General features: G+C 24.9%; 10 protein-coding genes across 10 annotated transcripts in view; 9 read left to right on the top strand and 1 right to left on the bottom strand.

Moving 5' to 3' along the window:
- The first annotated feature begins 984 nt into the window (after positions 1 to 984).
- On the top strand, positions 985 to 2,066 carry LOC122860820 (pathogenesis-related protein 5-like). The gene is made up of 2 exons (XM_044164819.1): positions 985 to 1,089; positions 1,175 to 2,066. The coding sequence occupies exon 2, from the start codon at positions 1,188 to 1,190 to the stop codon at positions 1,932 to 1,934; it is 747 nt and encodes a 248-aa protein (XP_044020754.1). The 5' UTR covers positions 985 to 1,089; positions 1,175 to 1,187; the 3' UTR covers positions 1,935 to 2,066.
- Positions 2,067 to 2,992: 926 nt separating this feature from the next.
- LOC122860818 (pathogenesis-related protein 5-like) lies at positions 2,993 to 3,988 on the top strand. Its single transcript, XM_044164818.1, has 2 exons — positions 2,993 to 3,052; positions 3,137 to 3,988. The coding sequence occupies exon 2, from the start codon at positions 3,150 to 3,152 to the stop codon at positions 3,894 to 3,896; it is 747 nt and encodes a 248-aa protein (XP_044020753.1). The 5' UTR covers positions 2,993 to 3,052; positions 3,137 to 3,149; the 3' UTR covers positions 3,897 to 3,988.
- Positions 3,989 to 4,639: 651 nt separating this feature from the next.
- Positions 4,640 to 5,386, top strand: LOC122860817 (thaumatin-like protein 1b). Its single transcript, XM_044164817.1, has one exon. It carries the CDS (start codon positions 4,640 to 4,642, stop codon positions 5,384 to 5,386), a length of 747 nt encoding a protein of 248 aa, XP_044020752.1.
- A 2,561-nt stretch (positions 5,387 to 7,947) lies between these two features.
- Positions 7,948 to 8,694, top strand: LOC122860816 (thaumatin-like protein 1b). The gene has a single exon (XM_044164816.1). The coding sequence runs from the start codon at positions 7,948 to 7,950 to the stop codon at positions 8,692 to 8,694; it is 747 nt and encodes a 248-aa protein (XP_044020751.1).
- A 787-nt stretch (positions 8,695 to 9,481) lies between these two features.
- On the top strand, positions 9,482 to 10,228 carry LOC122860815 (pathogenesis-related thaumatin-like protein 3.5). The gene has a single exon (XM_044164815.1). It carries the CDS (start codon positions 9,482 to 9,484, stop codon positions 10,226 to 10,228), a length of 747 nt encoding a protein of 248 aa, XP_044020750.1.
- Positions 10,229 to 12,824: 2,596 nt separating this feature from the next.
- LOC122847819 (pathogenesis-related protein 5-like) lies at positions 12,825 to 13,586 on the top strand. Its single transcript, XM_044145676.1, has one exon. The coding sequence runs from the start codon at positions 12,825 to 12,827 to the stop codon at positions 13,584 to 13,586; it is 762 nt and encodes a 253-aa protein (XP_044001611.1).
- A 114-nt stretch (positions 13,587 to 13,700) lies between these two features.
- LOC122847818 (sialin-like) lies at positions 13,701 to 15,668 on the bottom strand. The gene is made up of 8 exons (XM_044145675.1): positions 15,648 to 15,668; positions 15,317 to 15,556; positions 15,060 to 15,248; positions 14,745 to 14,868; positions 14,509 to 14,642; positions 14,179 to 14,442; positions 13,962 to 14,103; positions 13,701 to 13,708 (listed from the first exon to the last, which is right to left on the bottom strand). The coding sequence occupies exons 1-8, from the start codon at positions 15,666 to 15,668 to the stop codon at positions 13,701 to 13,703; spliced, it is 1,122 nt and encodes a 373-aa protein (XP_044001610.1).
- A 1,232-nt stretch (positions 15,669 to 16,900) lies between these two features.
- Positions 16,901 to 17,650, top strand: LOC122847817 (pathogenesis-related thaumatin-like protein 3.5). Its single transcript, XM_044145674.1, has one exon. It carries the CDS (start codon positions 16,901 to 16,903, stop codon positions 17,648 to 17,650), a length of 750 nt encoding a protein of 249 aa, XP_044001609.1.
- Positions 17,651 to 18,246: 596 nt separating this feature from the next.
- Positions 18,247 to 18,990, top strand: LOC122860814 (pathogenesis-related protein 5-like). The gene has a single exon (XM_044164814.1). The coding sequence runs from the start codon at positions 18,247 to 18,249 to the stop codon at positions 18,988 to 18,990; it is 744 nt and encodes a 247-aa protein (XP_044020749.1).
- A 460-nt stretch (positions 18,991 to 19,450) lies between these two features.
- Positions 19,451 to 21,489, top strand: part of LOC122860810 (peroxisomal leader peptide-processing protease) — a 38,192-nt gene continuing 36,153 nt past the window's right edge. Inside the window, exon 1 of the mRNA XM_044164806.1 lies at positions 19,451 to 19,785. The gene's annotated coding sequence lies outside the window, so the exon portion shown is untranslated. The remainder of the gene's footprint in view (positions 19,786 to 21,489) is intronic.

Genomic DNA, 21,489 nt, shown 5'->3' with positions numbered 1-21,489 from the left:
AAAAATTAAAAATAATAATGTTATTATTTTTGAAAAACATAATGTTTTATATAATATTTTAAACATAATGATATTATCATTGTTTACAACAATAGTTTTTGAAAGTGGTACTATTAAAGTGGACCAATCAGAAATGTAATAACTCCATAGCACCACATGGTACCACTCTGCTTCTATCGGCTCAGCACTATCAGTTATCAGCTCAAAAAAATAGCAGCCTAATAAATAGACCAGATCAAGAACGTTTGCGGCAAAGAGTCAATAGCGCTCCACCTATAACGACTATACCTGCAGTGGTACTGAACTTGGAAGAACCTTGTCTAGTTGTCTTGCAATAAATCAATTTTATTGATTGGATTTATCCAAGTTGATTTATTTATCAAATATAAAATTCCCAAAGAAGGAATACAATCGAAAGCAAACCAGGTTCACTTATCAACCAAGTGATCTACATCTAATGTAAGTATAAAAAAAATATATTACAAACATCCAAGAAGTTATTTATAGAGAGTTTTGATAATGATGATCATTATTAACTTGAAAATAATTTTATATTTTTTTTTTCTATTTAATTTCTTTTTCATGTGAATAGTCTTCAATACTTGTTGAATGAATTTAAATTTTTCCTTATTGATTTATGTCATACTTTTTTATTTAATTTTTAATTCAATTAACCACCAGCTAATTCAACAAGTAATAAGAAAAATAATATTGAGTATTTTATGAGATGGAAAAAAAAAAAAATTATTATTTCACATACAACATATATGAAATGAGATAAAATATAACAAAAGAAAATTAATTGAATGACATAAAAACAATGATGAATGAAGGAAAAAAAATTAATATTATTTTTACTCTTTTAAATGGCTTATGTATACAGATTGTCTGATAATAATTGTGATAAAAACGTATAAAGTATGCAGAATAAACAAACGCACAATATAATAAACATAAACATAGATGTAGAGTATTAATAATTATAATATTGGTAGGTATATAAAAAGATGCTCAAAAATGACCGTAGAATATTAATTGCCATCATTGGCAAAACACTGTAAACATAGTGTTAATAAATATCCAAAAATTGTAAGTACAATATGGTTTTTTTAATTTTAATTATAAAAGAAAATAGAATAAAATAAAAATTAATTTGAGTATTGCTATTAATTAGATATTTAAAAACGATGGAGTTTAAATTTTTTTTATCATTTCTGCTGATGATTGGCGGATCAATTGCTAATCAATTTAAAATATACAATGGTTGTCCATTTACGATCTGGCCTGCTATTCAAGGTAATCCAGGAAAGGCACACCTTGAAGGGGGTGGATTTCAATTGGGAAAATATGAAGCAAAGTTTGTAAATACACCAACTGATTGGGCCGGCAGAATTTGGGCAAGAACAAATTGCGATGGTTCAGGAAGATGTGAAACTGGTGATTGCGGAAATAAAATACAATGTAATGGAGCTGGTGGTGTACCACCAGCATCACTTGCTGAAGTGACATTAAAAGGTGCTGGTGGACTTGATTATTATGACATTTCTTTGGTTGATGGATACAATCTGCCCATCAGAATGACACCAACTGGTGGATATGTCAAGAGAGATAATGGTCAATATGATTGCAAATCAGCTGGTTGTCATGCCGATCTGAATGCAAAATGTCCAAAGGAATTGGCTGTTAAAAATTCAGGTGGTTATACTGTTGCTTGTAAAAGTGCTTGTGCAGCTTTTAATACTGATGAGTACTGTTGTCGTGGTGCTCACAATACTCCGCAAACATGTAAAAGTAAAGATTGGCCGGTCAATTATCCGGCAATATTCAAATCAGCTTGTCCTGATGCATATAGCTACGCCTATGATGACACAACTAGTACCTTTACTTGTAAAGGTAATCCAAATACAAATTATGAAATTGTTTTCTGCCCATAAAACTTTTTTACAAAGTTAAATATTTATTTTGAACATAAATTACCTATCAAGGTGCAAATATATATTATATTTTTTTAATATATGAATTTGTTGCGTGACACAAACTCAACACAAAATTATTGTAACTTGATAGAAAATTAAATAAATATTTTTACATTACAATACGTATTGTTTAATTAATTCTCATTTTCCTTATATCTCGAAAGTTGAATAAGAAAAAAAATGTATGAAAATAAAAATTACTTCAACATGTATTATTTCAATTTCGATTTTATTTTGATGGTATGGACCTTGTCATGATCAATATCAACATTTTTTTCTGTACGTTAATTACAATCATAAGGATAATTATTTTTTTTTTTAAATTTCTAATAATTGCATGATAAAATTCATTAAATTCATTTGAGAAAAATATTCATCATAAAATTTTATGGAAAATAATTTTAATTAATTTTTTTCTTGAACACATAAATTTATTATTTATTCAATTTTTTTTTTTTTTTGTATTATTATTAGTAAGCTATTTTTTATACGAAAAAAATCAATATGTTTTTATTGTTGCTTATTTTGATTATGGTGATTATCTATTGTTGTGCTATTTAATTTTTCAATTTATATAAAATTAATATTACATTTTTTTTTTGTTCTTATGAGTTTACTTTCTGTTTAATTTTTGTTACATGTGGGGAGTCTTTAATACTTGATGATTGAATTTTAATTTTTTCCTTATTTATTTATCTTACTTTTTTTATTTACTCAACTGTTTCATTTATTTTATTAGCTACCAGCTAATTCAACAATCAATAAGGAAAATAAAATTCAGTATATTATACACTATATGTATTTGACAATAAATAAAATGTAAGAAAAAAAAATTATTAAATCAAAAAATTAATGTTATTTTCACTCATGAATTGCTTATGCACACAGATTGCCTGATAACGTATAAATTATGAAATATGAACAAACGCACAATATTACAAACATAAAAGTAGATGTATTATAATTATGATATTGGTAGGTATATATAAGAAGATCAACAAAAAATGATCACATAAATTTGATTGATATCATTGGCAAAACACCGTAATCATACCGTTAATAAATATCCAAAAATAGTAAGTACAATATAATTTTTTAAATTTGAATTAAGTACAACAGATAATAAATAAAAATTAATTTAAGTATTTTATATTAATTAGATATTTAATAAAAATGGAAGTAAAATTTTTGCTATCATTTTTGTTGATGATTGTTGGATCATTTGGTAATCAACTTAAATTATACAATAATTGTCCGTTTACTGTCTGGCCTGCCATACAAGGTAATCCAGGAAAGGCACATCTTGAAGGTGGTGGTTTCCAATTGGGACAATATGAAGCAAAGTTTATAAATACACCTGGTGATTGGGCAGGCAGAATTTGGGCAAGAACAAATTGTGATGGATCAGGAAGATGTGAAACAGGTGATTGTGGAAATAAAATACAATGTAATGGAGCTGGTGGTGTACCACCAGCATCACTTGCTGAAGTGACTTTGAAAGGTGCTGATGGACTTGATTTCTATGACATCTCTCTCGTTGATGGTTACAATCTACCAATTAGAATGACACCAACTGGTGGATATGTTAATTCAGGAAATGGTCAATATGATTGCAAAGCAGCTGGATGTTATGCTGATTTGAATGCACAGTGTCCAAATGAATTAGCTATTAGAAATTCAGGTGGTTCGACTGTTGCATGTAAAAGTGCTTGTGCAGCTTTTAATACTGATCAGTACTGTTGTCGTGGTGCTCATAATACTCCACAAACATGTAGAAGTTCTGATTGGCCAGTCAATTACCCGGCAATATTCAAATCAGCTTGTCCTGACGCGTACAGCTACGCCTATGATGACACAACTAGTACATTTACTTGTCGTGGAAGTCCAGATACAAGTTATGACATTGTTTTTTGTCCATAAAACTTTTTTACAAAGTTAAATATTTTTTTTTTTGACTATAAATCAATTATCAAAAAACAAGAATATATTGTATCATTTCTAATATGAATCGAACGAGCTACACACTTTTTTGTTTGTGAAATAAATTTAAATTTTTTCCTTATCTATTCATATAATGTGTTTTTTTTTTTCTTATCATTTACATTTGAATCTTTATCATTTTAATGCATTTGGTTTTATTATTGATTCAACAATTAAAAAATAAGGAAAATAATTTTCAATTTCATATTAAATCTGAAAATATAAAATAATAATAATGACAATGAAACTATTTAACATAATTTTAAAAACTTTTAAAAACTTCTATTTACATATGACATAAAAAAAAAAAAAGGTAAACAATAATTATAAAAAAATAACGACGAATGAGGAAAATAAAATATTATGTTTTATCATAAATGGTTTATGCAAAAAAGCTATTTGATAATAGTTCGATAGAGACAAACAATTTATGTGTTACGAACATGTAATCATAAATGTAAAGTAATAATTATGATAATGTCAGGTGTATATAACAAGTAGCAAATCAAAGAGTGACCAAACAGCAATTGTTATCATTTGAAAAACACTGTGAACAAATCATCAATAAATATCCAAAGCTGTAAGTACGATATAATTTTTTTAAATATTAATATATAACAATAAAAAATAAAACAATAGAAAAATTAATCTAAGTAATGCTATTAATTAGATATTTAAAAATGATGGAGTTTAAATTTTTCCTATCATTTCTGCTGATGATTGGCGGATCAATTGGAAATCAAATGAACATAAAAAATAATTGTCCATTTACCATTTGGCCTGGTATTCAAGGTAATCCAGGTCATGACCATCTAGAAGGTGGTGGGTTTGAATTGAGACAAGGTGATACAAAAACTCTTAATACACCTGGTAATTGGGCCGGCAGATTTTGGGCAAGAACGAATTGTGATGGTTCTGGAAAATGTGAAACTGGTGATTGTGGAAATAAAATACAATGTAATGGAGCTGGTGGTGTACCACCAGCATCACTTGCTGAAGTGACTTTGAAAGGTGCTGATGGACTTGATTTCTATGACATCTCTCTCGTTGATGGTTTCAATTTACCACTTAAAATGGAACCAACTGGTGGATATGTTGATTCGAGAAATGATCAATATTATTGCAAACCATCTGGTTGTTATGCTGATGTAAACAGACAATGTCCAGATCAATTAGCTCTTAGGAATTCAGCTGGTTCTACTGTTGCTTGTAAAAGTGCTTGTGAAGCTTTTCATACTGATGAGTACTGTTGTGCTGGTGCTCATAATAAACCAGAAACATGTAGAAGCACTGATTGGCCCCAAGATTATCCCAAAATGTTTAAGGATCAATGTCCAGATGCATACAGCTACGCTTATGATGATCACAAAAGCACATTTACTTGTAAAGGTAATCCAGATACAAGTTATGACATTGTTTTTTGTCCATAAGAGTTTAATTCTCAAGAACCAATCAAAATCTACGTGTAAATGATGAATATCCACAATAAATAAATGAATTTTATTTATTTATTTTATTTTATTGTAACTATACATATGTATTGTTGTAACTTAATAAAAAATTTAAATAAAATTTTTAAATTATAAATTATAATACATATTTATTATTGTTATTGTTATTTTATTTTCTTATAAATAATAATCAATTTAATTTATTGTTTATTCATGAATGAGGTGAGTTAAAAAATATTCTTACCTATCAAATGATAATTTTGGGTTTTACCACTCTTAATATTTAGTCTATTAATAATATTATTTTTTTTTAAATATCATAACAATATTAGAGTTCAAGGCCAAAATTTACAGTGAAATTTCAGATGTAGAGATTTATTTTTATTTCAAATCAATTTAAAAGCTGGGCTTTGGTCTTTCAAAATTTTCTCTAAAATAGATTTTTTTCAAGCTGTTATTTTTTCGGTTTATATTATACTACTATTAATACTTATAAATGATAATAAATTTATCATATTTATTTGAAAATAAACCAGACACCTGTGAATAAACTGTATTTTTACAAAGTTAAATATTTATTTTGAACATAAAATACCTATCAAGGTGCGAAAGTATATACTAGTATTTTTTTTTTTTGTATACCTATACATATATATATGTATATATTTTTTTATATAGAAATTATAAAAATAAAAATTATTGTAACTTGATAGAAAATGAAATAAATATATTTTTACATTATAATACGTATTGTTCAATTAATTATCATTCCCTAATTTTTAGCTGAAACTGATGATAAATTTAATTAATAAACATACTTTATTTTGCAATTAGGTGAAAAGTGAGATTAAAATTTTAAATTGAAATATATCTCAAAAGTTGAATAAGGAAAAAAATGTATGAAAATAAAAATTACTTCGACATTTATTATTCTAATTTTGATATTATTTTGATGGTATATACCATATGGATCTTGTCATAATCAATATCAACATGTTTTTCTGTACGTCAATTACAATCATAAGGATAATCATTTTTTAGAAAAATTTCTAATAATTGCATGATAAAATTCATTGAATTCATTTGAGAAAAATATTTATCATAAAGTTTTATAGAAAATAATTTTAATTAATTTTTTTCTTTAACATATAAATTGATTATTATATATTCAATTTTTTTTTTTGTATTATTATTATTATTAAGCTATTTTTATACGGAAAAGGTAAATATGTTTTCATTGTTGCTTATTTTGATTACTAGCAGCTCATACCCGCGCATCGCACGGGTTTCTTTGTGTGTTTTTTTTACAATTTAATTTAATATAATAATGATAATGTAGCTAAAGAATTGAGGTTGCCAAAAAATTATATTTTAAGCAACATTATTTCCTTCAAACATAATTTTTTGGCAACTTCAATTCCTTAGCTACATTTTTTCCTCAGCTACTGCTTTTTCTTGGACATTTGTATTTTTAAAAAACAAATTTACATGTATTTTATTTATAAATAGTTATTTTTAAGCTAGATAAGGGCCGACTATATGAGAGTAATTACGGGAGTTGGTTCAAAAATGGATAAATAATGTAGGATTTTTTTTATAATTTTTTACGCGATCGGTAAGGGGTAGATTGGGGTAGGTTTAGACTTAAACGCGGTTTTCCCGGGAATTTTTAAAGATATAATTATTTTTTTTATCAGATAAAGGGTTGATTATATAAAAATAATTACGGGAGGTGGTTTAGGGATAAATAAAGATAATGTTGAAATTTTTTCATAATTTACAAAATGATAAATCCCCATATTTCAGCTAACTTCACAATAAACAAAAAAAATAATAACAAAATAAAAACCTTTCAGTGTGAGAATATATATTGTATCATTTCTAATATAAATCGAACGAGCTACACATCTTTTTGTTTGTGAAATAAATTTAAATTTTTTCCTTATTTATCCATATAATGTGTTTTTTTTTTTTTCATCATTTACATTTGAATCATCATCATTTTATTGCATTGGGTTTATTATTGATTCAACTGTTGATTTAACAATCAAAAAATAAGAAAAATAATTTTCAATTTTATATTAAATCTGAAAATATAAAATAATAATAATAACAATGAAACTATTTAACATAATTTTAAAAACTTCTATTTACATATGACATAAAAAAAGAAAAAAAAGGTAAACAATAATTATATAAAAATAACGACGAATGAGGAAAACAAAATATTATTTTTTATCATAAATTGTTTCTGCATATAAATTACTTGATAATGATGAATAAATTACGTGATACGAACCTCAAGCGTAGATGTAGAGTAATAATTATGATAATGTCAGGTGTATATAAGAAGTAGCAAATCGAAGAGTGACCAAACATTTATTGTTATCATTTGCGAAACACTGTGAACAATTAAGCATCAATAAATAACCAAAGCTGTGTAAGTACGATATAATTATTTAAATATTAATAAAACAATAAAAGATAAAACAATAGAAAAATTAATCTGAGTAATGCTATTAATTAGATATTTAAAAACAATGGAGTTTAAATTTTTTCTATCATTTCTGCTAATGATTGGCGGATCAATTGGAAATCAAATGAACATAAAAAATAATTGTCCATTTACCATTTGGCCAGGTATCCAAGGTAATCCAGGTCACGACCATCTAGAAGGTGGTGGGTTTGAATTGAGACAAGGTGATACAAAAACTCTCAATACACCTGGTAATTGGGCCGGCAGATTTTGGGCAAGAACAAATTGTGATGGTTCTGGAAAATGTGAAACTGGTGATTGCGGCAATAAAATACAGTGTAATGGAGCTGGTGGTTCACCACCAGCATCACTTGCTGAAATTACATTGAAAGGTGAAGGTGGACTTGATCTCTATGACATTTCTTTGGTTGATGGTTTTAATTTACCAGTTAAAATGGAACCAACTGGTGGTTATGTTGATTCGAGAAATGATCAATATTATTGCAAACCATCTGGTTGTTATGCTGATGTAAATAGACAATGTCCAGATCAATTAGCTCTTAGGAATTCAGGTGGTTCTACTGTTGCTTGTAAAAGTGCTTGTGCGGCTCTTAATACTGATGAGTACTGTTGTCGTGGTGCTCATGGTACTCCAGAAACATGTAAAAGTACAGATTGGCCAATTAATTATCCAAAAATGTTCAAGGATCAATGCCCAGATGCATACAGCTATGCTTATGATGATCACAAAAGTACATTTACTTGTAAAGGGAATCCAGATACAAGTTATGACATTGTTTTTTGCCCATAACAGGTGAATAATTTTTTTTCAAGAATCAATAAAAATCTATATGTAAATGATGAATATCCACAATAAATAAATAAATTATTTTATTGTAAAATTATTATCTATAAAAAAAATATATCTAAATAAAAGCAAATATCTATATATTGTTGTAACTTGATAAAAAATTGAATAAATATTTTTGGCTTTTTATAGATCTTGTGTATTCATTTAATAAATTTTCATTTTATATCTTTTTAAAGGTTGGCCTTTTTCTGAAAAAAAAAAAAAAAAAAATTATTTTTTTAAACTAATTACTTTTGTCAGTTTATAAAAAATCTCTGATTCTCGTTATACTTTGATTGATCTAAAATTAAAAAAAAAAAATTAAATTAATAATAATAATTTAATATATATTTTCAAAAAGTTTTATTCACATATGACAAAATAAAATATAAAAAAAAAAAAAAATAACAATATATGAAAAAAAAAAATAATATTTTTTATCATAAATTGTTTGTGCATATGAATTATTTGATAATATTCCGTTAAGGACAAATCAATTATGCAATACAAACACACAAAATAATTAACACAAGCATATAATATAGAGTAATAATTATGATAATGTCAAGTGTATATAAAAAGTAGCAAATCGAAGAGTGATTATGCATTAAATTTTATCATTTGAAGAACATTGTCAACATACCGTTAGCAAATAACCAAAACTGTAAGTACAATATAATTTTTTATTTTTAAATTTAACAAAATAAAAATAAATTTGAGTATTTTATTAATTAGATATTTAAAAACAATGGAGTTTAAATTCTTGCTATCATTTCTGTTAATGATAAATGGATCAATTGGTAATGAATTGAGTATAATAAACAATTGTTCATTCCCAATTTGGCCTGGTATACAGGGCAAACCAGGGAAGGCTCATTATGAGAATGGTGGTTTCGAATTGGCACAAAATGAAACAAAAATTATTAATACATCTCATGATTGGGCTGGCAAAATTTGGGCAAGAACAAATTGCGATGAATCAGGAAAATGTGAAACTGGTGATTGTGGAAATAAAATACAATGTAATGGTACTGGTGGTGTACCACCAGTAACATATGCTGAATTGACCGTGAGAGGTTGGGCTTTAATTGATTATTATCACATTTCCCTTGTTGACGGTTACAATCTGCCGATTAGAATGACACCAACTGGTGGATATAAAATGACCAATGGTGATGAATATGATTGCACATCAGCCAGTTGTCATACTGATCTAAATACAAAATGTCCGACAGAATTGGCCGTTAACAATTCAGATGGTTCTACTATTGCTTGTAAAAGTGCTTGTGTAGCTTTTGATACTGATGAGTATTGTTGTCGTGGTGCTTATGATTCTCCACAAAGATGTAAAAGTAAAAATTGGCCTTTTAATTATCCACCAATATTCAAATCAGCTTGCCCAAGTGCATACATCTATGATTATGATAACACACCAAGTTTATTTGCTTGTAAAGGTAATTTTTATACAAGTTATGACATTGTTTTTTGTCCATAAAAATTGAATATTTTTTTCTCAAGAATCAATCAAGGTCAATGTGTAAATGATGAATATCTACAATAAATAAATCAATTATTTTATTGTAAAAAAAATATATCTAAATAAAAGCAAATATCTATATATTGTTGTAACTTGATAAAAAATTGAATGTATATTTTTTTCTTATATAGATGTTGTGTATTCGATAAATTTTTATTTTATTTTATGATAAATACTATGGTTTTCAATATTTTTATTTAATTTTTATTTTATAATTGATTTGAAAGTTGGCCTTTTTTTTTAAATGGTTTTTTTTAAACTAATCACTTTGTGGCAGTTTATAAAAAATCTCTAATTCTCGTTACTTTTGTTGATCTAAAATTAAATTAAATTAATAATAACAATAATAATAAAACTATTTAATATATATTTTCCAGAAGTTCTATTCGCATATAACATAAAATAAACTATAAAAAATATTATTTTTTATCATAAATTGTTTGTGCAAACAAGCTACTTGATAATATTCCGATAGAGACCAACAATTTATGTGATACGAACACGTAATCATAAATGTAAAGTAATAATTATGTGATAATGTCAGGTGTATATAATTTTTTAAATTTATTTTATTAAGTTTGATTTTCTAATATTTATTGAAATTTATTACGTTAATTTAATTTTCTTTTCATCTTTATTTTTTTAAAATATATTTAATTATTAGATTACATAAATATTTTTGTTGACTTTTAATTATAAATATATATTTTATATTGACTTCATGAATAAGGTGAGTTGAAAATATTTTTATCTAGCCGATGATGTTGAGTTTTACCGCTTTTAATATTTTGTCAATTAATATTTTTATTTTTAAAAAATATCATAACAATATTAGAGTTCAAGGCCAAAATTCAAAGTTAAATATGCGTATTTCAAATTAATTTAAAAGCTGGACTTTGTTTCTTCTAAATTAGCTTTTCAAACTGTTATTTGTTCAGCATTGATATTATACTATTATTAATACTGATAATAAATTTATCATATTTATTTAAAAATAAACCAGACACTTGAATAAACTGTATTTTTTCGTCAGTTTTTAAAAACTTGTAGAACAGTGCCTTGAGTTTGATCATCAATTTTTAAACTTACATAATAAAAATCCAAATAAGAGTGTGCTTATTCAATTATATTACTATTTAATTGAATAACAAGAAATTTTTTTGTGGAATTTAAAATTAAACTTGCCAATTTTAAGATCTTTGTATCTCGTTTTTTTTTTTTTTTTTGTTTTTTGCAACCAACAAAGTACGTAATTCTTTCGTGAATATAAATTTTCAATTTATATTAATTATATTTATTTTATATACAGTAATATATCATGTACAATTTTTATTTTCTTTTAGTTTTTCATTTGGAAGTTATCAATAGCCAATAGCCAAACGACAAAATAAATTTGCATTAATTTTTATAAACAAAAAGTTGAAAAATGGCTCAAGGAAAATTTATAAAACCATTTATTTTAATGATGATTATTTTTTCATTGTGTTTTAATGATGTGCAGTCAGATGATGATTGTCCAACGTGGGTGTATCGAACAACAAGTGATCTTAAACCATCTTGTTGGTCAACGTGTTTTGCACATTGTTTTATAGGCTATTCTCAATTTGAGTCTCATTGTGAAAGTACTGGCTTTTTTACGGCTAGATGTAAATGTTGTTATCGATTTTAAATTTAATTTGTTAATAATAATAATTAATAAAAAAAATTCAATTACTTTTTAGTAATCAATAATCATCATGTTTTGTTTAATTTAATTTTAAACTTTTTATTTTTCAACAGGTTCAATTAGCAAATAAAATTTATCATTGCTTCTTTTAGAATTAAAAAAAAAAAATTTATCTTTTCTTGTTTTTAAATATGCATGGAAGTTAATTGTCCTTGTTTTTAATAATTAAAAAAAAAAAAAAATACAAGAAAAAAATTTAACTAAAAATTAGCATAATGATATTACTTTTAATTTTTACATGAGGAAATTTTAATTAGAATAAAAAATACAATTGATACCAAATATTGTATCGATACAAATAAATCTGTTAAATGTATAAAAATAAAAAAAATTAAAACATCCAGACAATTTTTCATATGTTTATTATTTTTCTTAATTAAATTTTTTAGGTCAAATAAATAAAAAAATATAAAAACTATTTCCTAATTTATGTTTGTTTGTTTAAATATAAAAATAAATAAATGATATTCTATTATTTATTTTTTTTTCAAAAATAAGCTGTGTTATATAAGCACGTGTTTTTTATTTGTTTATTAGCATCTTGGATCGTGATAAATCATTCGATCTCGCATGATTTATAGAATACAATGTCATTAGTGAAAAATTTATGTCAACAACTGGCAGGATGTTGAATTGATAAAAAAATCACCAGTTTACCTCTGACTTTCTCAGTAAATCCAGTAAAATATTAACAAGTATTTCGTCTAATTTTTTTTTTCAATATTAAATTCATTAACTTGAACAATTCAAGTCTAAGTAAAAATTTGTTAGCTCAAATCAATCAATAAAATTAACATTAATATAATATTGTTTCTTTTCTAGATTATCATGGAGTTAAAAATTTTATTATCATTTTTTTTGATGATTAGTGGATCATTTTGTAATCAATTAAAATTTTTCAATAATTGTCCATTTTCTGTATGGCCTGGTGTAGAAGGTAATCCAGGAAAGGCGCACCTTGAAAACGGTGGATTTAAATTATTGCCATATGAAACAAAAGCTGTTAATACACCAGGTGATTGGGCTGGTAAAATTTGGGCAAGAACAAAATGTGATGGATCAGGAAGATGTCAAACTGGTGATTGTGCCAATAAAATACAGTGCAATGGAACTATGGGTGTGCCACCATTCACACTTGCTGAAATAAAATTAAAAGATACTTTTAAACTTGATTGGTATGATATATCTTTGCTCAACGGTTACAATATTCCAATTAAAATATTACCAACTGATGGATATATTACTCCAAGCAATAAACGTTATGATTGCAAAGCAGCTACTTGTGAAGCTGATTTAAATGCAAGATGTCCAAGTGAATTGGCTGTTAAATTACATGGTACCACTGTGGCTTGTAAAAGTGCATGTGAAGCTTTCAATACAGATGAATACTGCTGTCGTGGTGTCAACAATTCTAAAGAAATGTGCAATATAAATAAATGGCCAATTAATTATCCAGCAATATTTAAATCAGCTTGTCCATATGCGTTTAGCCATCCTTATGATGATGCAACCAGCGTTTTCACTTGTCGAGGCAATCCAGAAACTAATTACGACATTATTTTTTGTCCATTTTCTATGGATGATAATTGATTTAATTTTTTTTCTTATTAAAAATAGAGTCAATTTTTAATTTTCAATAATTATTGTTGTAAACCATCCTCAATTTTTTTTATCCCACGGTGATGTAATATGGGCAAGGTTAAATTATTTAGCTAAATTAATAATTTAATCATTTTTTATTTTTTTAAATATCAATAATTTGTTTGTTGCAAAAAATATACATTCAATGTAACTAAATAAATTGTTTATTGAAAATTTTAAATAAAAATTTTTAAATTGTTTTAAAATGTTTATTAAAAATTCATGTAAATTATTTAAAATTAAAATATATATATAGTATTAATAATAATTTATAAATTATTTATAAATAAGTTGTTTTTTTAATTTTAATTGCTTCTCTTTCACAGTCATAATTTCCATGAGTTCCATCTGAATCATCTGCCCATTTTTGTACTTTTCCTGATCCAAATATACCATAAACAATACCTCCAGTTATAGAAATAATTCCTCCAATTATAAATATAATTGTCCAATCTCCAATAATTTCCTAAAACATCATTAAAATATATAATAGAATTTTATTTATATTTTTAAATACGTAATGGTTTTTTTTTTTAAATACCGGATTTTTTACAACATAGCCAGTTAAAATTGGACTTATTATTCCAGGAATTGTTGCAATTGTATGAGCTATTCCAAGCAAAACACTTGCATGTTGTGGTGCAATGTCCAAATAATTTACAGTTAAATTTACCGACATAAAAGCACCAACACTTATTCCAATTGTCAAATAAATAATCATGAGAATACTCGAGTTTACATAACCACCTGATATTACAAATATTGCTTGTACAAAAAAAGCACTGCAAATAAATATTTTTCTCACCTGTAAAATTATAAAATAATATTCAATAATTGTAATATTATATATTAAAAAAAAAAAAATAATTACCATTGTTGTGGTGAGATGATTATTTGAAATTAACCAATCAGCTAAATGTCCAGCGAATATAGTAACAATCATCAGAAAAAAATAAGGAACTGCCAATTGCACTCCAGTTATCCTAATATCATTATGAAAAGCATCTGAAAAAAATGATATTAACTAAAAAAATCTGTTAAATAGATAAATATTTTTTTTTATTTATTCAGTTTAGATAAAAAATTGATAATAAAAAATATTTTTACGCGATAAAAGTGTTGGTAATTGAGTCATTATTGCTTGGTATCCCCAGCTTTCACAAAAATGAGCAATAATTAATGCCCAATATGGTGGAGACGTGAGTATTGCTTTCCAAGGATGTGATATTTTCTATACAAGAAAAAAAAATTTGATAAAAAATTTAGACACAATAAAACAATGATTAAATAAATTTTTTAACATACTTTTTTTTTATTATTATTATCAAGTGATTGTTTGATGTAATCAAGCTCTGATGAAGTTATTTTTGAATCATCTTCTGGTTTATCTTGGACAATGGACCACCAAAAAGTTGACCAAACAATGCCAAATAATCCAAATATATAAAATATCCATTGCCAATTTAAGTAGCTAGCAATTAAACCAGCAATTGGCATTCCAATTAAAGCTCCAGTTGGACTTCCAGAAAGTGTGAGACAAGTTAATCTTGTTCTTTCAAGTTTTGGTGACCAATTTGCCAAGATTGTATGAAGGGCAGGAAAAGCCATGCCCTTTTGATATTTAATTCAACATTATAAATTATGATCAATTTTTTTGTTATTTTAATTTAAATATTTACCAAAAAAAAACCCATTGTAATTCGTAGAGTTATGAGAACATAAACACTACATTCTGCTGCCAGTGGAGTTAAAATTGTCAACAATGAAGCAGCTGTTATTCCAACTCCAATAATTTTTTTACCACCGATTATAGCACTCATCCAACCACCCAAAATTTGATTACAAGTGTATCCATAATAAAATGAACTTAAAATGTAACCTTGAATTTTTAAATCCCACTTGAATCCACTATTTTTTGGCTGAAATTGTTATTTAAAATAATTTATTTTTACATGATTTTAATGAGGCATTAATTAAGTGTTAATAAATTTAAAAAAAAAAAAAAATTACTTCATTTATTGAGGAGTTCATTTGGACAATTGCGATGTTGAGATTCATTCGAAAAATATAAGATAAAAAAAAAGAAAAAAATAATAATATTCCTATAATGTAACGACGTTTTTTCCATAATTTCCAGTCGAGATTATCGTCTTTTAAAACTTGTGTGTTTTTTTCTTCAATGTCGACACTAAAAATTATAAATTATTCCAGTAAAATGTGTAATTAAATTTTTGATGTTTATTTATTTATTAGATTTTTATATTGTACCAGTTTCTCAGAGCCATTTTCTCTCGAAAGCTCGATGGAATTTCTATTTCTTTCATCATATTGATATACGTTTTGTGTAAAGCAATTTGTTAAACTAAAAATATTTCGTGTGTGTCGAAAGCCATTAAATATATTGATGTCAACAAAGTGATCAACGATTTATATAATGTATCTATTTTTGTTGCTTTTAGTTTTTTTTTTTTTACTGATTAATTAATCGACAATACATTAAATATCTCGCCTATAAATAATAATAGATATTTTTTTTTTTTCGACATCGAAACAAAAGTAATAATAGAAATAAAAAAAAAATCATTAGTAAAGAGTTATAGAAATGAAATATCAAGGATAAGAAATATTTAAAAAAACAAAAAAAAAAAATCAAAAAAAATTTTCGTAATTATTTAGTCAATTATTTAAACATTTTTTAAAATAGATATTGTTTTAAAAAAAATATATAATTTCTTTTTTATTATTCAATATTTTCAGATATAATTTTATAAGGATAATTTACTTTTTTTATTAAATTCAAATGACTATAATTTTAACTACAGAAATAAATCTAAATAAATAATTCTGTTTGTGATTATACAAGGAAAAAATAATTCAAAAAAATATAAATAAATAATTGTAGGAAAAAAATAAAAATTTAACTAGTTATCAAGTAACCTCTACCTTATTTAAATTATTATCCATAATTATTTTTCCTCATTATAAATTACACATAGCATTGATAAGAAAAAAATATTTACCTATAAATACAAACTTATTTGTCAATTGTAGTATTAAATCACAAAACTTGGTGTCTTTATTCTCACCAGAAAAAAAAAAAAAAAAATTGTAAGTAAATGAAATTTTTTTTATCTATCAAAAATAAACGTAAATTAATAATTATATATTAATTACATAAAATAAATAAATTTATAATAAAAAAAAAACAAAATACAATATTTAATTTTTAATTGAAAATTACTATATTTTTTTTCAGCATGACAATGAAGTTAAAATTTTTGTTATCACTTTGTTTAACAATTGGCATAACACATGCTAATCGTATAAATATCATAAACAATTGTCCATTCACAGTTTGGCCAGGTATACTTGGTAGTCCAAATTTTGAAACACCAGAAAATGGTGGATTCCAATTGGACGCTGGTCAATCACGTGAAATAACAACTCAAGAACAATGGTCTGGTAGAATGTGGGGAAGAACTGGTTGTGATGAATCAGGACATTGTGTTACTGGTGATTGCGGTAATAAAATTGAATGTGCTGGAGCTGGTGGTGTACCACCAGTAACACTTGGTGAGTGGACATTTGATGATCCAAATGTACCAGGTGTTGATTTTTATGATGTATCATTGGTTGATGGATTTAATTTACCAATGAGAATAACACCCACTGGTGGCAATGAGCCAAATGGAGGTGGTCCATATGATTGCACATCAACTGGTTGTCCAGTTAATATCAATGACAATTGTCCAGGAGAATTACAACAAACAGATGGTGGTTCAGTAGTTGCATGTAAAAGTGCATGTGAAGCATTTAATGATGATGTGTATTGTTGTCGCGGTGAACATAATCAACCTGAAACATGTAGAAGCAGTGATTGGCCAGTTAATTATCCCCAAATGTTCAAGGATCAATGCCCAGAAGCTTACAGCTATGCTTATGATGATAACAAAAGTACATTTACTTGTAAACGTTCACCATCACCAAGTTATGATGTTACATTCTGTCCTTAAATTATATAATTTATTCAAAATTATATATTATACTTGACAACAATAACTACAACTTCAATATATATATATTAATTTGTAAATTAATAAAAAAAAAAAATTATATATTGAAATATAAAAATAATATTTGATGTTAAAAAATTTTTTGTTTATTATTTTTTTTTCAAAGCTTTTATTATTGTTTGTTGCATATATAAATAAATTATAATTATTGGATTTGAATAAAAATAAAAAAAAATTTATAAAAACTATTTATTTATAAATTGTTATCTATTAAATTATTTTTCAAGCAATTTACATAATAAGGAAAATTACAATAATAATAATTTTAATGAGGAAAATATGCTGCTGATGTTTTGATGATAAAAAATTATTGATAAACTGGGAAAATCTAAATTAACATATATGTGTGATGATAACGTCATGTTGATAATATTGGAGATTGATTGAGTAACAAGATGTAGTATTTATACGACAGTTGATCATGCACAGAATGCATTTATCGTTGAATCGCAACAAGTATAATTAATATAAATTAAATTTTTAATTTTATATTTCATCAATTGGTATCTAATATACATTATTATTTATAGATTACGATGGAGTTTAAAATTTTATTATCATTTTTGTTGATGATTGTTGGATCATTTGGTAATCAACTTAAATTATACAATAATTGCCCGTTTACTGTGTGGCCCGGTATTCAAGGTAATCCAGGAAAAGCGCACCTTGAAGGTGGTGGTTTCCAATTGGCACAACATGGAACAAAAATTCTTAATACACCAGGTGATTGGGCTGGCAGAATCTGGGCAAGAACAAAATGTGATGGTTCAGGAAGATGTGAAACTGGTGACTGTGGAAATAAAATACAATGTAATGGAGCTGGTGGTGTACCACCAGTATCACTTGCTGAAGTCACATTAAAAGGTTGGGGTGGACTTGATTATTATGACATTTCTTTGGTTGATGGTTATAATTTACCAATTAAAATGGAACCAACTAGTGGATTTGTTTATGCAAATACTGGAAAATATGATTGTAAAAGAGCTGGTTGTCATGCTGATTTGAATGCAAGGTGTCCAAATGAATTGGCAATTAAACGAAATGGCTGGACTGTTGCTTGTAAAAGTGCTTGCGCGGCTTTTAATACTGATAATTATTGTTGTCGTGGTGCTCATAATAAACCAGAAACATGTAAAAGTTCCAATTGGCCGGTCAATTATCCAGCAATATTTAAATCAGCTTGTCCTGATGCGTATAGCTACGCTTATGATGACACAACTAGTACATTTACTTGTCGTGGAAGTCCACAAACTAATTATGATATTGTTTTTTGTCCATAAAAATATTATCCTTATCGATCAATTTTATTTTTTTAAATTTAAATTACCTTTCAATTGGAAAACATTTTTTTTTTTTCAATTATAAATTTATATATAACTTTGTTTTGTTAAACTAGATAAAAAATTTAATAAAGAAAATTATGTTATGAATGGAAAAAATATTTATTGATTACTCAATGACCTAGTCAATCAATTTCCATTTGTTTTTTATTTTTATTATTAATATACGTTTCAAATAAAAAATAAAATTTCATTAATTATAATTATAACAAAATAAACATTTGCTCATTTTTATTGTTTTTTTTTTTTCAATAAAAAAATAGATAAAATTGTGAATTTTTTTTTTAACAGATTTGAATTTTTTTTCAAAATCATTTTAGTTGACTGAAAAGAAGACAGATGTCACTACTTACCGGCTACAAAGGTCTTGATGTCGCCACTTTTTCTCTCTCTCATTTTCAGTATCATCTGTGTTGTGTTGTTGTTTGGTTTTTTTTTCTAACGTGTGTGAATTTGATGTTTTGACAAGCAACTTTGTCTCTGTTATATTTTATATTTTAAAAAGTGTGCATGTTTGAAATCATTAATAATTAATTAGCAAGAATAAGTTTAATTTATAGGGTGATAATAATTGAAAATAATATATGCTTGTATATAATGTTCATCAAAATGGACGCCGAGTTAGTGAATTAAATTACAAAAAAATAAATGATGAAATAATATTTTTACTCCAATTTCATTATGATAAGAAAAAAAAAACTTCTTGGAATTATTAATCTACAAGCCAACTAAATCGTAAGTTATTTATATTTTAACAATTAATTTATATTCCTCTAAAATTATTATAATAATAAAAAATAAAATTAAAAAAAAAAAAAAAAAAAACAAATCTGGCTTTTTGTAATCTCAATTTTGCATAGCTTTTCATTATCAATTTTTTCATTACGAAAGAGTTAATTAATTTTTTTTTATTCTGATAAATTTTCAAGGCTTTTTTATGTTAACAAAAAATATATATTTATCCATTTTTTTTAATTGATATTAAAATTGCAATTCGAAGGATAATAAATTGGCGGGAAAATATTTAAAATTTTCAATTCTTATATAGGGTCAATTTTTTTTTTACAAAAAATATTTCGTCAAAATTAGAGCTCTGAAATTTTTAATTTATTAATTTTTAAAGTTTATATTTTTATGCAGTTTTTTGTTTTTTTAATTGAATTTTAGTATAAATTAATAATTTTAAATTGTTGGGGAGAAATTGAGTGCATAAATAATCAAACAGATGAATAAAAAAATGAAGAACTAGATGAAAAAATAAATAAATAAATAAATAAATAAATAAATAAATAAATAAGTAAATAAATAAATGAAGAATTAGATAAATAAATAAATAAATAAATAATTAGATAAATAAATAGATTAACCAATTGACCAACAAATAATTAAACAAATAAAAAACAAACGATGAAATTTACAATCAACCATTTATTCACACAAATAATAGTAGATTGAGATATCAGTCGTCAATATATACGCATTATGACTTTTATTTGATTAAATTATATATATAATTTTCATATATTATAATTTTACATTATCGAGTAGGACATACAATTGTTCAGCGCATTATTATCTTTTTTATTTATTTTCAAATCATTTGTCATATATTTCCATATTTTTTTTTTTTTTTACTATTTCATATTTCACAGTTATTTATTTATTAATTTTTTTTTTTTTTTCGATTTTTGTGCTACATTATCGAGCATTGCCAAAATTTTAATTAATACACAAAAATTTTTTCTATATACTTATTTAATTTCTAATTTAAAAAAAGAAAAATCTTGTAAATAAATTTTAAATTTTATCCCTAATTCAATTAATCATCTCAAATTTAATTTTAAAAAATAAAATCAATTTTTTTGTTTCGTTTATTTTGCAAGTATAAGTAAATTATTTTTCAACTAAATCAATCCTTTTTTTTTCATGTAAAAATTAATTATCAAATAAAAACATTCATACACATTTAAATAAAAAACCATTCTTATTATTTTTCTTTTTAATCAAATAAAAAAAATTAACGTTTACATTTTTACCTGGTTTTTTTTCTTATTTTCATTTTATATATATAAATTAAAAATAATACAGTTTTTTTTTTTTCTCATATTTCTATTTTTAATGCATTTTATGAAATCTGTATAAATGTATATATGTATTTTAATAATTTCTTGGTCCGCGAGTATCGACATATTTTATGTAAAAAAATTTTTACAATATTTTTTAATTTCCATTCAATTATATTATGTAAAATATTTAAATGTCAGATTATTAATCACACATTCATTCAAATGATTAAAATCATTAAAACCAATACAATAAAAAAAAAAAAAAATCATAAGAATAAAATACATGATAAATCAAAATGATTTTTTTATAATTTTTTTTTTCAACTTTATCGTGTTATCATGAATTTCTATTGATAAATTATGATTTGATAAA

This window comes from Aphidius gifuensis, linkage group LG1, assembly GCF_014905175.1.
Source record: "Aphidius gifuensis isolate YNYX2018 linkage group LG1, ASM1490517v1, whole genome shotgun sequence".
Taxonomy (NCBI): Eukaryota; Metazoa; Arthropoda; class Insecta; order Hymenoptera; family Braconidae; genus Aphidius; species Aphidius gifuensis.
This window is presented reverse-complemented; position numbering and strand designations above follow the sequence as displayed.